The sequence below is a fragment of the Rhinopithecus roxellana genome, chromosome 2 (genome assembly GCF_007565055.1).
Source record: "Rhinopithecus roxellana isolate Shanxi Qingling chromosome 2, ASM756505v1, whole genome shotgun sequence".
In the NCBI taxonomy this organism is placed as follows: Eukaryota; Metazoa; Chordata; class Mammalia; order Primates; family Cercopithecidae; genus Rhinopithecus; species Rhinopithecus roxellana.
This window is the reverse complement of record NC_044550.1, coordinates 56,128,161-56,143,871: the sequence shown is the minus strand read 5'-3', so window position 1 is coordinate 56,143,871 and position 15,711 is coordinate 56,128,161. Positions and strand designations below refer to the sequence as shown.

Here is a 15,711-nt window from a genome sequence, read left to right as displayed (position 1 = left end):
AACCTTTGCTTATATTCAGCAAATAGTAGCACTGTCATCAGATAAAATGGCACCTTTGACATGTATATCATAGTTTTTTCCTGGAGTCTTCTCAAACCAAATCATTATTCCCTAATCAAGAATGACTGTCTTTTATGATGTAACATTTCCTGATAGTATGTCCTCTTTTATTCTCTGAATTTGAAATTTGTTTAATCTGTTAACATATATCAGATGCTTGGTGATATTCTGTCCTTTAACCTGACATTTTTATAGCATAGAAGAACACTGAGTTCAGCCATCTTGTATTCTATTCCTTGCTAGTTTTTTTCCCTCACTTTGCAGTGGTTTTCTTTTGTTTCCTGTGGCCTTGCCTACTTTTAGGGAAGAATGAAATAACATATAACTTCTAATTGCATACACCTTCTTCAGTACTGTCAGGAAGACTTTACCTGTCATCACAAAATTAAAGAATGTTTCTGATTTCCCTGTCATATCAAATGAAGATTACATTGGCGGATGACTTTCAGCCAGTCATCAGGATCCTAAGCAGGGTTGCAAAGTAGTCCTACTCTTTTGCCTCCCCTTCCTAAGCTTCTTTTCACGTTTGACATCTTTTCTTCACTCTTCTGCTTACCCACAAAATGTATCTTGATGAAATATTATGCTTTAGCATTTTCAAGCACCTTATTTCTTAGTATTTTGGTTTAGAGTTACCTTTTTTCCCTTTTCTTTAACCCCAGTCTTTTCTGCTTCTCATCTCCAAATGTTGGAGTTCAGTGGTTTTCCAAAGAAAGCCTTTACAGAAAGGTGTGAAAAACTCCTTGAGACTTTTGGGTTTTAAAAGAGAAGTTAGCTAAGACAATCAAATCTCTGCTTTGTAAAAAATCTGAGACTTCTTGTCAATTTCCCAGAACTTTCTTACCTTCAATTACTGTACGTATGGTCCAGTAGTTTGGAATTTCATTTCTGAAAGGTATAAATTGATATAAATTGTAATCATTCATACATAAATTTCAAAAGGAAAGAAGGAATTATAGTTATGGTAATAACTGCATTAATAGCAGCTACACTTGTTAGTTTCTTTTTGTTTGTTTGTTTGTTTTTGTCAGGAGCGCTTCTAAGTGTTTTACTTACATTGGCCTTTAAATCAACCTGTTAAGTAAAGAAATATTTGAAAAATTGAGATTACAGCAAATTTTTGAAGTTAGGAAAACCAACTTGTAATACAATAGTTTTAAATACATAACATGGCCCAGAGAAGGGCTTTTGAGTACTAGGTTTGAGTCTTCTAGATTTATGTTGATTTTGAGCTAGATAATTCATTTCTTTATTATTAAAATAGAAATATCAAGATTACCTATTTATTATGATAATGTATAATAATGTTTAATAAATTACAAAATGTAAGCTGGAGGTATTATTCTTAATTAGATAACTTCAGGTAAGAGTTCCTAAAATTTTAAAAAAGAAAGAAAAAACAGGTACCTTTTCTTTTTACAGCTAACTTTTATTAATAATTAGACCAAAGTCTGTTACGTGCTTTTAAAGGAGTCTGTTAATTCAAACTGTTTGTTTTTAAATAATGTAGTAGGAGATGATTATAAGTAGCCTGATATTTCTTACGCTTTTCATAGTAAAATTTGGAGGCCCATGGATTTTTGAAAAGTAATTTTGTTTTGATTATGTTCTTAAGGTAGTAATATTCATTGATATGGACTACTGTGTACTCTTAGGCTTCTTACAGATCATCCACAGTACTACATGTTCTTATCCTGCTTTGTCTTTAGAGGATTGTGATGTTTAATCATAGTCTTTCCTAATAGACACCACTAATTTCATCAGGCTTACTTAGTGCCTTTTTTATTAAATATTCTTCATCAAATAACCTGAAAAAAAATTATTATCATTATTATTATGTACCAGGCACTGAACAGATCACTTTATATGCAGGGATTTTGTTACCTAGTGAAGTTACTTCTCAAAGAAGGTAACAAAAAATGTTTTTTTAATTGCAGTCTTCTCACAAAATTAATTTTTAAAGTTTTATTTTACATATCCTTTTTTGAAAGATATCATTACTGTCTCATAAGCAGAGTACTTATCATTCTACTACAGATGTCAACTTTGCTGTTTGTGAAATTATTAAAATATCCTAAATATGTGATTTTTAGCTATTCATACTAATTTCAGGAGTTTTGGTTTTCTTTAATTTGTCTTTTCCCACTTTAATCTAAGTTTTTGTTTCTGTTTTTTGTTTTGTTTGAGACAGGGTCTCACTCTGTCACCCAGGCTGAGTACAGTGGCACGATTACAGCTCACTGCAGCCTCAACCTCCTGGATTCAAGCGATCCTCCCAAGTAGCTGGGACTACAGGCGCACACCACCATGTCCATCTGATTTCTGATTTTTTGTAGAGACAGGATCTCACCGTTTTGCCCAGGCTGGTCTCAAATTCCTGGGCTCAAGTTATTCTCCTGCTTCAGCCTGCCAAAATGCTGAGGTTACAGACAGAGCCATTGCGCCTGTCCTTTATTTACATTTTTAACATAATATTTTGTTGTTAGACCTAATACTCTAACTTTCAAGTTATTCTATTCTTTTACTTAAACCTGTTTTTCATTGTATTGTGATTGAGATTTTTTCTTAGTCTGTAGAGTTAAGAAAACCTTCTATAATTCTATTTATTTGTTAGCTTTTTATAGTGTTTAAAATTATTTTTCTGTCTTCTAGAGCTATTTGTGTTTACCTGGAATTATACCACTTTTATACTCTCTAATCAATATTTATTTTTACTGATTTTTTAAATGAAATTATGACCATTTTTAATGGCCAGTATTTTGAGTCACTTTCCTTTAAAATCTTGCTTTTTAAGAAAAATACTTTGTCAGGCTTATTAAATTGTACAGTAAGCTCTATGTAGGATGATGGTGCTAGCATCTTCCCGAACTGACTTAATAATTTTGACTCTTAATATACTATATAAGTAAGAGGATTCATCAGCATTTACTTTTCATCCTTTTGCAGAGATGAATAAACATCTTGAAATGCTGATTTAGACAATGTTTTAAAAATGCTTTGATGCACTTTGGTATATGACTGACTCTTGCTTAGTTAAATGTTTTGCAGCATTATAACATAGTTGAATTCAGCTCATCTTTTAAAGCAGTTGTCAGAAAAATATGGGCCAGCATGGTAGAATGTATTAGCTCAATACATTGTCTCCATTTTATTATGAAGCTGCTGAGGAAGCTGTGATATACAGCACTGTCATTACAGATCTATTGTTAGGATGGTTCCACAGTCTTCTTTGCACTGCCATTAATTTATAGCAGTAAACAATATGTAGCCTTCCAACTGCAGCAAAGCAGAATCTTTTAATGAGGTGGATGTTATTACCACAATAAATCAGTGCTTTCGCGTAATGTATAATTCAATGTGTGTATTCCCACTGTAACTTCTCTGAGTAAGCTGATAGTGTATCATTGTCATTGCACAGCTCCACTGGCCTTTTTTTTTTTTTAACTTTCTCTTATTTGGGGACTTCTTTTTTATATGCTTGCAAATAAATGTGGTATGTCTTGATAGCTGTCCTATAGCAGGCTTCAGAAACCAACTGTAACAATAACAGCGAAAATCAATACCGTGGGTTCTACCAATATGGATCTCTGCAAGATGCCATTTTTTTTCAGATGCTAGTGAAATCAATCCTAATTGGTTTTAGCATTATATTCAAGAAACGTGATTCTATAACTATTGATTTTGGGGTTTATTCATTTGGAGAGTAATAAAAATAGGAGCAGATAAAGTGAATACTTAATATGTTGCAGAACCATACAAAAGGAGCATTGATTCTATTTTTAATTCATATAATTTGTCTTCTAGTGATTTTATTTCTTCTCTCTTTTCTTTTCCATGGCTCATTCTTTAGGGGCAGCAACTAAAATACATTTAAAGGCATTTCAAATTGGTTTTGTAACAAAGAAAGAATCCTTGGAGTCAGCTCCATTCTTAACTGGCACATATTTAGTAAGTCAGATATGATTCTTTTGTACAGAAACTAATGCTTTAAAAGATAGCATTTAAATTAGTTTACTGTGAAACTGACTTAAAATAGTAATTAAAGATTTTTAAAATTTTCCTTGTAAAGGAAAACGTGCCTTAAAATATAATATTTATTAAAACCAAGCTATTGAAAGAGAGTGATGCCAAAGATAGTTTTGAAAAAATAATTAATTTAATAAAGATAACCAAAATGATAAATTTAAGATGTTGCTTAAAATTATATAACATGAAAAGCAGTTTAAAAACTGGTCTGAACATTGCTTCATTTTCAATAAAATATTTCTCAATGCATCCATTTTAAACCAATTATTTTTTATTTATTTATTTTAACATTTTCTCTACAAATAATCAGATATTTTCTTTCTCTTGTAAATAAGGAGTGATTAACTAATAGGTGTTCATAAATTATATAAGGCAAAAGACTGTTGTGTATCTTTTTTAAAATAAAGATTTATTTATTTGTTTGTTTGTTTAGAGACAGGATAGGGACTCCCTCCATCTCCCAGGCTGGAGTACAGTGGCACGATCATAGCTCACTGCAGGCTTGAAGGCGCCTGGGCTCATGTAATCCTCCTCCCTCAGCCTCCTGAGTAGCTGGGACTACAGGGACATGCCACTATGCCCAGCTGATTTTGAAAATTTTTTGTAGAAACAAGGTCTCACTGTGTTACACTCCTGGACTCAAGCGATCTCCCACCTCGACCTCCCAAAGCACTGGGATTGTAGGTGTGAACTACTGTACCTGGCCTTTGTATCTTATTAAGAGAAGTAATCTTAATATATCATCTCTTTTTCAGTGAATGGGTACTGAAACATTTTGAATAAAGAATAGAGATTTTCTAGAGATCAGAATGTTTTTTTGAGAATGAATTGTTACTTAAAGCAGTTGATCTTAACATTTTTTGAGCCTTACGCTCCTTTGAGACTCTCAAGCATATTCTCTGTGTCCTCATAAGGAAATGTACATGCATAGGCATGATCACACAGAATTTTGCCTGCTATTTAATGGAGTTCATGTATTAACTAAATGACAACAGCAGTAGCAACAATAAAGATACAGGTACCAACTAACATTTATTAAGCTTTATCTTATGCTAAGCAATTTGCTAAAGGCAATTGTTTAATTCAAATTCTTTTACCCAAATTCTAAAAGATTATCTTAAAAACCATAGTTAGCATTCATTGAATGTTGTCAGGCATAGTTTGTTGGACTTTAATGTGCCTACTCATTTTTATCTTTCAAAACAACCTTCTGAATGAGTATTATTATCATTCTAGTGAGCTCAGGGTTTTGACCATGTTGCTATGTTGCTCTGGGACCTCTGCTGTAAAGTATTATTTTCCAGTATAAGTTCATAATCTGTCTACTATTCTTTTTTTTAACTATATATATATAGTTCATGCAGGCATATTTTTATCCTCTGGTTAAAGTATATACATATATATGTGTGTGTATATATGTGTGTGTGTGTGTGTGTATCCTATATAGTTATATAGGCGTATTTTTATCCTTTGTTTTCACTCACACTAGTAGAAATTTCTAGTTATATCTTAACCCTATTTTCTCACAATTTCTTTCTTGTACTCCATCTTACCTATCTCCCAGTTTTGTTTCATTCTCTTCTAAGAACCCATTATAAGTCAGTCCTTCAGCTTTAAGATTCTGTTTCTGGTTGTTGCTTCTAATTAACTAAATGAGGTTTTATAGGTGCTTTCCAACGTGTTGTATATCTGATATTTGACTTCATGTAATTGTCTTTATGTGATGCTTATTATGGGTTGATTAAACACCTATGTTCCACTAAAACTAGACTTAACGGAGAAATGATGGGTTCATCCATTCACTTACTTATGTATTGTGTTTAACTTGTGTTGAAAATAATTGCTTTTCTTTTTACCCCCAAAATGATACTGTGTTGCAGCTTAAATAGTATATATTTTTAAAATTCGCTTTTATACCCACCAGTAGGATACCATCACAAGACAGGAAGATGTGAAGGATGATTACATTCATGTATTCTTTGTTTTTCCCCTGCCTATTGGCAGCCAATAGGAGCTCTGAACCCAAAAAGAGCAGCATTCTTCGCAGAGCGTTATGAATCATGGGAAGACGATCAAGTTCCAAAGTTTCACTATGGTACTCATTACTCAACTGCAAGTTTTGTTCTTGCATGGCTGCTAAGAATAGTAAGTTCAATTTGAATAATACACCATGACTAAATAAATTCAATGTTGTGAAGGATATGCAAAAATTAGAACTCATCAGCATCTTTTTTTGAATACTAAAAAAGTCAGTTTAAATGATTGAAGTTCTAATTATAAATATCTCTATATCTCATTTGGCTTGTATTGCCTTAAAAATATTTCATCTGGAGTTGTATGAATTTTTTTTCTTAAATTTGCCCCTTCAGATGGTTGCTATCTTACCAGATTCCAAATTGTAGCATAAATTCTTTTAAAATCCAGTCTATTAAAATAAGAACTAAGTAAGTTGTTACTAACACAGACATGCATTTATATATTTTGGAAAGTTGCTCCAAATGGAATAAGGTAAGTTTGTTGGTAAAACTAAGGCTGTCGTGTATTGATAATATATTGGTTAAACAAGAAATGTTTCTGTGAAATTGAAAGGTGATTCATCTACTAGAAAGCAATGTCTTTGGGAAAGCATTAGCAGCACATCATTAATTAAAGCTTGTTAGAAGGATACAGGCAGACATAAATCCTAGAAGTAATTTATAGTGCTTAGCTAATTTCAAGCAATTATCCACTAATATGTGTTTAAGTGTTCTTTAACTAAGAGGAGGCTTTTAAATCATCCAAACATTTTTCTTTTCTTAATCATAAATTAAATATTGAGCCATAACAGTAGGAAAACTACATGCTGCACTATTCTCTGTACTACTATGAAGAAAATACATCTAATTTATGTCTGCATGATATTAATAAATTATTCTTGGAAAGGAAGGCTACCTGAAGAAAATGTTGCAAATACCAAATTTTTGAAATATTTAGAAATATTTCTTTTGAGGGAAAAATAACTTTAGAACATTAATGTAATAATTTGTATATAATTATCATTGTATACCTAGTTTATATTACTAGCTAGGACCTATTAGTCATTAAAATATTTAGTTCTAAGGATTTATAAAAACCACATTTTTATGCATGAGGGAACCTATGGATTTTTTTAATTGCTATTTTTTAGGAACCTTTTACAACTTATTTCCTAAATTTGCAAGGAGGCAAATTTGATCATGCAGATCGAACTTTTTCATCAATTTCCAGAGCTTGGCGAAACAGTCAGCGTGATACATCTGATATTAAGGTACAGAAATGTTTTGTTTTATTGTTGTTATTGCCAATGCATTACTTATTAAATGAATGTTGAAAATTTTCTCTACTGCCATGCAACCCTATTTACTAAAGATAAATCTCAGAAGATAAGTCCTTAATTGAATGGCCAAGAATTATAGCATTTCTCTCTCTGTCTCTGTCTCTTGTCTTTCCCTGTGAGTTTTTGTAGTTGTTGTTTTGTTTTTGTTTGTTTGTTTGTTTGTTTGGAGACAGAGTCTTGCTCTGTCCTTCAGGCTGGTGTGCAATGGCGCGATCTCGGCTCACTGCCACCTCCGCCTCCAGTGTTCAAGCAATTCTCCTGCCTCAGCCTCCCGAGTAGCTGGGATTACAGGCGTCTGCCATAATGCATGGCTAGTTTTTTGTGTTTTTTTAGTAGAGACGGGTTTTCACCATGTTGACCAGACTGGTCTGGAACTCCTGACCTCAAGTGATCTGCCTGCCTCAGCCTCCCAAAGTGTTGGGATTGCAGGCGTGAGCCACTGCGCCTGGCCTCTCCCTGTAAGTTCTAAATGACTGTCTCTCTTCTATCAGAATCTCTCCCTCCTCACTCTCTGTCTTTTGTTGTAGAGTGTTTTTTCCCCCTTTCTCTTTAGAATCTTTCTGTTGAAGGGATAATAAGGTAGGTAGTGTGGATGTAAGGCATGTAAGGCACCATGCGTAATGGGATTCTGAACTTTTCTTTTTGGAAACAAGGTCTCACTTTGTCCCTCAGGCTGGAAGTGCAGTGGCGCAATCACAATTCACTGTAGCCTCAACCTTGACCTTCCAGGCTCGAGTGATCCTCCTGCCTCAGCCTCCTGAGTAGCTGGGACCACAGGCATGTACCACCATACTAGGCTAATTTTTGGTTTTTTGTAAAGATGGGGTCTCCCTATGTTGCCCAGGCTGGTCTTGAACTGTTTTAAGCGATCTTCCTGCCTCAGCCACCCAAAGTGCTGGGATTACAGGTGTGAGCCACTGTGCCTGGCTGGAATTCCAAACTCAGTGAATAAAATTACTATAGTCTGAAAAATACCGTGAGAAAAATCTCAGACATAGATATTTAGATATCCTATGTACCAGTTCTTAAAATAATTGTGTTTTGCCTGCCACTGGTTCTAAACGCATACCTGACTTTGCTCAGTAAAGAATTCCATTATTAATAAAGCAAAATAAGAGTTATTCTATCTATATGCATGAAAGATCAAAGGATCAAAAACTTTGCACAGTAGCTAATATAATCCTTACTAGAATTTTGCTTCTACCCACAGAAATAGTCTTTTTTTTTTTTTTTTTACGTAGTGTCTTTTTCTGCAAGGTATACTGTGTTAGATCTATTAAGTATAATGAGATATCCCTATGGTTTTGAAGTTCCTTATAATTCCATAGAGAAATATGACGTATATAAATAATTATACCATATGGGAGAAAATAAGTGCCAGATGAGAAATATTGGAGTCCAAAAGAAGAAAAGTTCTACTAATGTGTATGTTACTGTAGAGTGCTTAAAAATTTTTTCACTGTAATGATAATTGCATCTTGCTTTTAGGTATGATACTTTCAAGTCTACAAAATGTATTCACATCTTACTGTAGAGTACATTGCTTGTGTGAAAGATACTTTATTAAAGAAGATTCTATTGTATGCAAAAATAATCTTTTATTGGGACATCTGCAGGGTTTTTGATCTCACAAATAACATACTCTGATACACTCTTGAAAATTATATATCATATTCTTTAAAAATCACCAGTAAATAGTTTTGAACTAGATGTGTAGATAAAAATAAATAAGAGTAGTTAACAGATTTAATAATTTTGTTAAATTTTACCTCTAATCTCAAAGCTGTTTAATTACTTATATAACTCTTTTGAGAAATAATAAGAGAAATGAAAATATTGATAAGCCTGATATTTTGTTATGAAATTGAAGACTTATGTGTGGGGTTTTTTTCTTTCCAAATTCCTTGATTTGTTAAGCATCTCATGACCAAATTTTAACCTCATACCTACGTTTGCTACTAGAAATATAAACAAAAATGAAGTCATGAATTTGAGGATTGTTTTTTCCTGCTTTATAATAGCAATAGTAGATATCTTCAGCTTTCTGCCTCCATCTGTACTAGACATTCCTGTTCATTGCTTTGATGGACAGGAGGTACATATGATAGATGCTAGTAGTTTTGTTTTCTCTTCTTCCTGAATCTCAGCCTTTTTCTTTCAAGATTCTTTAATTAGTTTGTATTTGGTTTCATTTTCTCTAACAATTCTTTAAAATACCCTACCTGTAAAAAAAATAAAATAAAAAGAAACCTAAACAAAACAACTATAACATCAAAAGAAATCACCTGCTCTTCTTTACCTTTCTTCTTTCTTTTCTTATTATTCTTGTTTCATCACAAATAATATGGAGTCAAATCCAGCTCCCTCTTATGTTTGGAAGCTCAAAATTTTTTCAGAACTTACTTTGTGAGGCCTACTGATATTTTTCCACCAATGTGAATGTGTATATTCTCCTTCTTCTCTATCTCCACCCCCATGCCCTGATATCTGTAGGATAATAGGTAGGGCATTGATAAATTACCCCCATTTTTATGTTGATAACCAGCTAATTAGGGCCCTAAAACTTAGTGACTTTCAAATACTTTGACAACTATATAATATATGTTTATATAGGCTATTTAAACAACCTCCTATTGGTTGGTCTTTCTAAAACAGGAGGGATTTAATCATGCCTCTGTTGTTGTTTTGATCCTATTTTTAAACTGTTACATTTTGACACCTTAGAAAGCATATTTAAATTATTATAATAAAGATAAATGTATAAGAACACACTTAAATTACTATAATAACATAAATATTTAATTCAGCTATCACATATTCCAGGTAGAATCATTATTAGTTATAATTGTCAACTTTATTTGTATTGTCTTGCTGGAGTTCCTAGAAATACTAAAGAAATGTTAAACAGTAGAGAGCAGATGGTGAAATATGATGGTGGGGTGGTAGGAATCATTTTATTGAGTAGATCCTAAAGCATACCTTGCCTGATTAATATAGTATACATTCTGTGAAATGTTTATGTGAGATTTTCCAAAAATGAAATGTAAGGTATGTAGAAGTTTTAAATTTTTTCAGAAAGAAAAAAATAAGAATAAGGTAACATTTCTGGTAACTTAATTGTTTTTTTTTTTTTTTTTTTTTTTTTTTTTGCTGAGGGGGAGTTGTTACTTTAATATCTTAAAAATCCCTATTTCTTAAATTTTGCCAATACTCAAAGAATAATATTACCCAAAATTGAGGTTATTCCTATGAAATAAAGGTTTAAAATGTTAATTATTTTTATTTTAAAGAAGAGAGAGACCTTTTTTTTTTTACACTAAAGCAATCTTTTATTTATAGCACAATTTACCGTTTTTAAAGTTTTGTGTATCATTTGTATTTCTCTGCATCATTGGTGATTCCATTTCAGATCTGACCTCCCAATGATGGCCTTTATTCTGCCTGAAGAAGCAGATCAGTAGTGTTGATCAGTTTTCTAAGTAGGCTTAGAGACTCTCTAATGGAAATATAATACAAACCACAAATATAAGCCACCTATGTAATTAAATGATTTCATAGTCGTATTTTTAAAAGTAAAAAAAAATTAATAATTTATCTTAACCATGTATTTCCAAAATATTATTTCAATATATAATCAATATAAAATTGTTAGATATTTTACATTTTTTGATATTAAGTCTTCCAGTGGTATTTTATACTTAACATTTCTCTATTTACATGACACATCTGTGTTCAGACTAGCAACACATTTTGTGTTCAGTAGCCATTTGTGGCTAGTGGCTGCTGTATTGGGCAGTGCAGATTTAGGGTATTGTTTTGGAATCACATCAAGGGATAGTTTGGGCTTATGGAAAGAATGCCTTCACCCTTTTTAAACAATGATGTTTCTGATGTGTACTTCATCTAAAAATAAACAGATAATTAGTACCAACAATCTGTAATCTTGAAGACTGAAATGCAGAGTATTAAAATTGGGTTGGAGAATCATCACTGTGATAAATAATATTTTAAAATCCCCAGTAGATTCTGTGTTTTAAATCTTTAAAATTCACTTAAATTTAGAAACTGGGGTTCAGAATAGATTATTTTCTTCAACCTGAACCTTGAATTATTATGACCAAATTTTATGTAACAAATTACAGACTCATGAAGTTTAAATGAATTTGACTAGACAAATACATCTAAATATTGGGCAAATATCTAAACTTTTCTAGGCAATTTATTGTCATTGATTTTTTTCCCCTCCTCTTGAGGTTGCGTACTCATTTCAGATACTTTTAGTGTCGATAAATTCAATCTAATGGTGAAGTACAATCTGACTTGCTGCAGTTTAAATTCTTTTCTTTCTGTACTGTAGAAATGATTACTACTCTGTACTAGAACATAGAGGGAATCATAAATGTCACCCCGGTTCATTACTTTGGAATGGGAACAGTAGTAAATGGATCTGAAACAGGTTGTTGGAGAACCATACTTTTTCAGAAACCCTGAATTTAATATAATAATATATTATTAAAATATAAGCTGTACAAAAGTAAATTAGATTAAAAAGTTTGGAGGAGAATGCCGTCCATTTTTCCTTTAGTCGGGAAGGACGTTGGTATTGAGGTTGGCATACGTATCAAGGACAGTAACTACCATGGCACCCGAAGTTTTGCCAAAACCTCAGATGCGTGGCCTTGTGGCCAAGCGTCTGCGATTTCATATGGTTACAGCATTCGTGCTATCCCTGGGAGTTGCAGCTTTGTATAAGTTTGGTGTGGCTGATAAAAGAAAGAAGGCATACGCAGATTTCTACAGAATCTATGATGCCATGAAAGATTTTGAGGAGATGAGGAAGGCTGGTATCTTTCAGAGTGTAAAGTAATCCTTTATATAAAGAATTTCTTCAGGTTGAATTACCTAGAAGTTTGTCACTGACTCCTGAACTATGACACATGAATATGTGGGCTAAGAAATAGTTCCTCTTGATAAATAAACAATTAACAACAACAACAACAAAAAAAAAAGTTTGGAGGAACCCTGAGATATCATTTACTGTTAAAATTTTGTATTTTAATTGTGTTTATCCACTGTCAGACTCTGGTTGTGATATAGCACCAAATATGACATAACTCTTGCCTTCAGTGGGCTTTTGCACTAGAGGAGATACTTACAATAAAACAAGTCCAAGCAATTTAGTACAGTAGGCTCATGCTCCTTGGGCTCATCGATACAGCATCTGAAATGACGAGAAGGAAGAGGAAAGAGGAAATTCAGGACCAATCATGGGGGGGCCTTCTGCTTTGTGAAAGAGGATGAACTTTATCTTGGGTGCAATGGGGAGACTTGGGAGAGTCTGAAGCAGAGAAGTGACATGAGTAGATTTTGTGCTTTTAAGAGATCACTGTGATTGGTGTTGAAATATGTATTGCCCTTGTCAATAGCCCAGAGTGGATCCGTTTCAGATCCTTGCCTAAGTTGTTAATTAGGCAAGGAGCAGTGAAGGCTTATATTCAGCAGTGCCAGTGGGACTAGAAAAATGTGAATAAATTTAAGACATATTTAGAAGGTAACTGCTAGGATTTGGTGATTTGTCTTGTGAGATGAGAGAGAAAGAGTGAAAGATTAAATTTGACTTGAGCATATATATATATATATATATATATCACAGAAGAACAAGTTTTGTTAGGTCATAGATATTTAGCTCCCTGCCTTTAAGAAGAAAACTATGAGAAGTCAATTAAAATCCCCCAAAACACGTTTAGTTAGGTTAGCATTTATTGGTTATTTGCTATATTTAATATAGAGTGCATTTATAATTAAAAGAATAAGGTAGACATAGTTCTTTAGTTAGAGTATCTCTCCAGATGTAAAAGACAGGCATATATAAAATAATTTTTAGTACATATTAGATAGTGATAAGTGCTATAGTAAGATATAAACAAAATTAAATTAATTCTGACTGGGGGAGACAGGATTGCAAATGACTTTACAGAATAAGTGATTTTTAAGCTGTATCTTAAGGGATGCAAGAGAGTCTAACAGACCTCCCACATTCATGTCTCTAGCCTGTATGTTTATCCTGATATCTGACTACCTCCTCGACATCTCCATTTGAATATATAAACTGTATCTTAAATTTGACATGTTCAAAACTAAATTCCTGATCTTCATTTCTTCAAAGCTATTCTTCTTCCAGTTTTCCCCACATAGTAAATGGTTTCCTATTTGAGTATAAGCTGAAATCTTTGCAATGTAAGACCCTACACCACTTAACCCCTTTCCAAAATCCTGTTACATCTTGAGCTCTTCTATTTGCCACCCCATTCACTCTGTTCTAGCTAAACAGGGTCTACTTGGTGTCCTTCAAGTACTTTCCACCTCAGCACCTTTGGTTTTCCTTTTCCTTTCACCTGAGGCATTTGTTTTAGTTGTCTTTAAGAACTCATTCTTCATCCCTTTCAGGTTTTTGCTCAAATGTCACCTTTTCAGTAAGGCCTTCTCTCTTCTCCCTATTTAAAATTGCTCCCCTCACCTCATGCACTTTTACTTACTCCCTGATTTCATTTTTCTTTATGTCACTCACCATTTGACATATGTATCTTATGCTTATTGATTTGTTTATTATGTCATATCCCACTTGAACATTAGCTCCATGAGATCCTAAATTTTTGACTGTTTTGCTCATTGGTTTATCCCTAGAATCTACAAAGGTGTTTGGAACGTAGCGGGCACTAAATTAAATATGTACTGCATTAATAACGTGATGAAATGAGGAGGAGTGTTCTGAGCAAGGGAAGTGACATGAACAAAGCTCAGAAAAGATGTTTGGCACGTTGGGAAATGCTTATTGATCTGTTAATTGGTCTTGTGTTTCGGATGTGTAGAAAACATAGAAACAGAGATTCTGAAAGGCAGTTGAGTCTAACATGAAGGCCTTTGGTAACAGGCTAAAAATGCTTGAGTTAATTCTATAAGCCAGTTCAGCAAGATAATAGTTATGATTGACTTTGCAATCTGCCTGATCTGTGTCACTGCTATTAAAGATATGCAAAGAAATGAGCATTTGGTTGACTGTAAGGGACAGGAGGCATAAAGCTTTTCTAAGAGTAAGTGAAAGAGCCTGGGAAAAAGAGCGAGGTAGTTTGAGGAGAAAATGGAGAGTGTATGCTTATTCCAGCCAGAAGGGCACAGCAAAACTCAAATGGATATGTTCCTGATATGGAGTGGGACTACTAACATCTCATTTTTTAGGATGAGATTTTCTGTCCACAAGAGAACTGGTAGCTGGATGTTAGATGCTGACCACAAGTTGTTAATGATTCAGTTTTCTACATTTTATTACTGTGATAGCCTTGCAAACATGGACATACCAACACTGGTCATATCTTGGATTTTTCATTTAAAACCTATTTTACAATTTAATGTGCATCACTAGTGGTGAGTGTATTAAGTTATGATGTTGGTAGGGTTAGTAGAGTTTATTCTATATTTACAGTTAAGTAAATAGAATGCAATTAAGTCCTAAGAGATCCTAAATATTATTTTAAAAATAAATGACTATGCAGTAATATTCTGTGAACTCATATATAATTTAATATTTAACCCTTAAAAAGTTTTAAATGTACATATGCATGTTGAATAATAATGTATAGTGGAGGTGATCATAGAATGGTTTTGTGGCTTGTGAGATTTGTAAAACATGAGACCTTTGACTTGCCCTCTACTACCTCAGAAATCCCAGAGGTCTGCAATCTGAAGATAAATTAGGTTTCTTTTTTCCCTTACCAGCACATCTTCTACCATGTTAATACATTCCATGGATGCTGATATCATCAGCATTAGGCCCATTTATAAGAAAATGCTTAGCTACAGTTAATAGAACATAATTGATGGAAATGTATTTCTTAATGTATTTAGTTTTTAAACTCAAACTTCGATGATTTAGTAATTTTATTTTCTTAGCAAAAAAATCTTCACTCTGTTCTCAGACATCTCTTTTTAATAATTTAGAGTTTTAAAAAATGCTGAAAGTAAAATTAAAATCTTATCCTTATTCATGCATTTGCACATTTTCAACTTAGGTGCGCATTCATTTCTCCTTCCTATCTTCCCTCCCTCCTTCTGTTTTTTGCCAGCCTCTCTTCTTTTCATCAGTGAGCTCAAACTTTCTCAAATATGTCTGTTTATCCTTGTTTTTAGACATAACTTATACATAACTTGTGACTTGTTAATTTAGCCACATCTCTTTAGCCCTTTTCCTCAAGGGCTAAAGGTTTAATGATGAA

The 15,711-nt window shown here is 33.1% G+C and overlaps 2 protein-coding genes across 5 annotated transcripts in view; both read left to right on the top strand.

Moving 5' to 3' along the window:
• LRBA (LPS responsive beige-like anchor protein) overlaps positions 1–15,711 on the top strand; it is a 779,214-nt gene that overhangs the window by 592,989 nt on the left and 170,514 nt on the right. For all 4 annotated transcript variants that reach the window (XM_030916318.1, XM_010372523.2, XM_030916327.1 and 1 more), the window contains 2 exons: positions 6,091–6,231; positions 7,253–7,372. In XM_030916318.1, the coding sequence (XP_030772178.1) occupies positions 6,091–6,231; positions 7,253–7,372 (261 nt within the window). The remainder of the gene's footprint in view (positions 1–6,090; positions 6,232–7,252; positions 7,373–15,711) is intronic.
• Positions 12,010–12,450, top strand: LOC115893203 (cytochrome c oxidase subunit 6C-like). Its single transcript, XM_030916368.1, has one exon. It carries the CDS (start codon positions 12,081–12,083, stop codon positions 12,306–12,308), a length of 228 nt encoding a protein of 75 aa, XP_030772228.1. The 5' UTR covers positions 12,010–12,080; the 3' UTR covers positions 12,309–12,450.

Coding starts and splice junctions, on each gene's coding strand:
- LOC115893203 (XM_030916368.1), top strand. CDS start 12,081: ATGGCACCCGAAGTTTTGCCAAAACCTCAGATGCGTGGCCTTGTGGCC.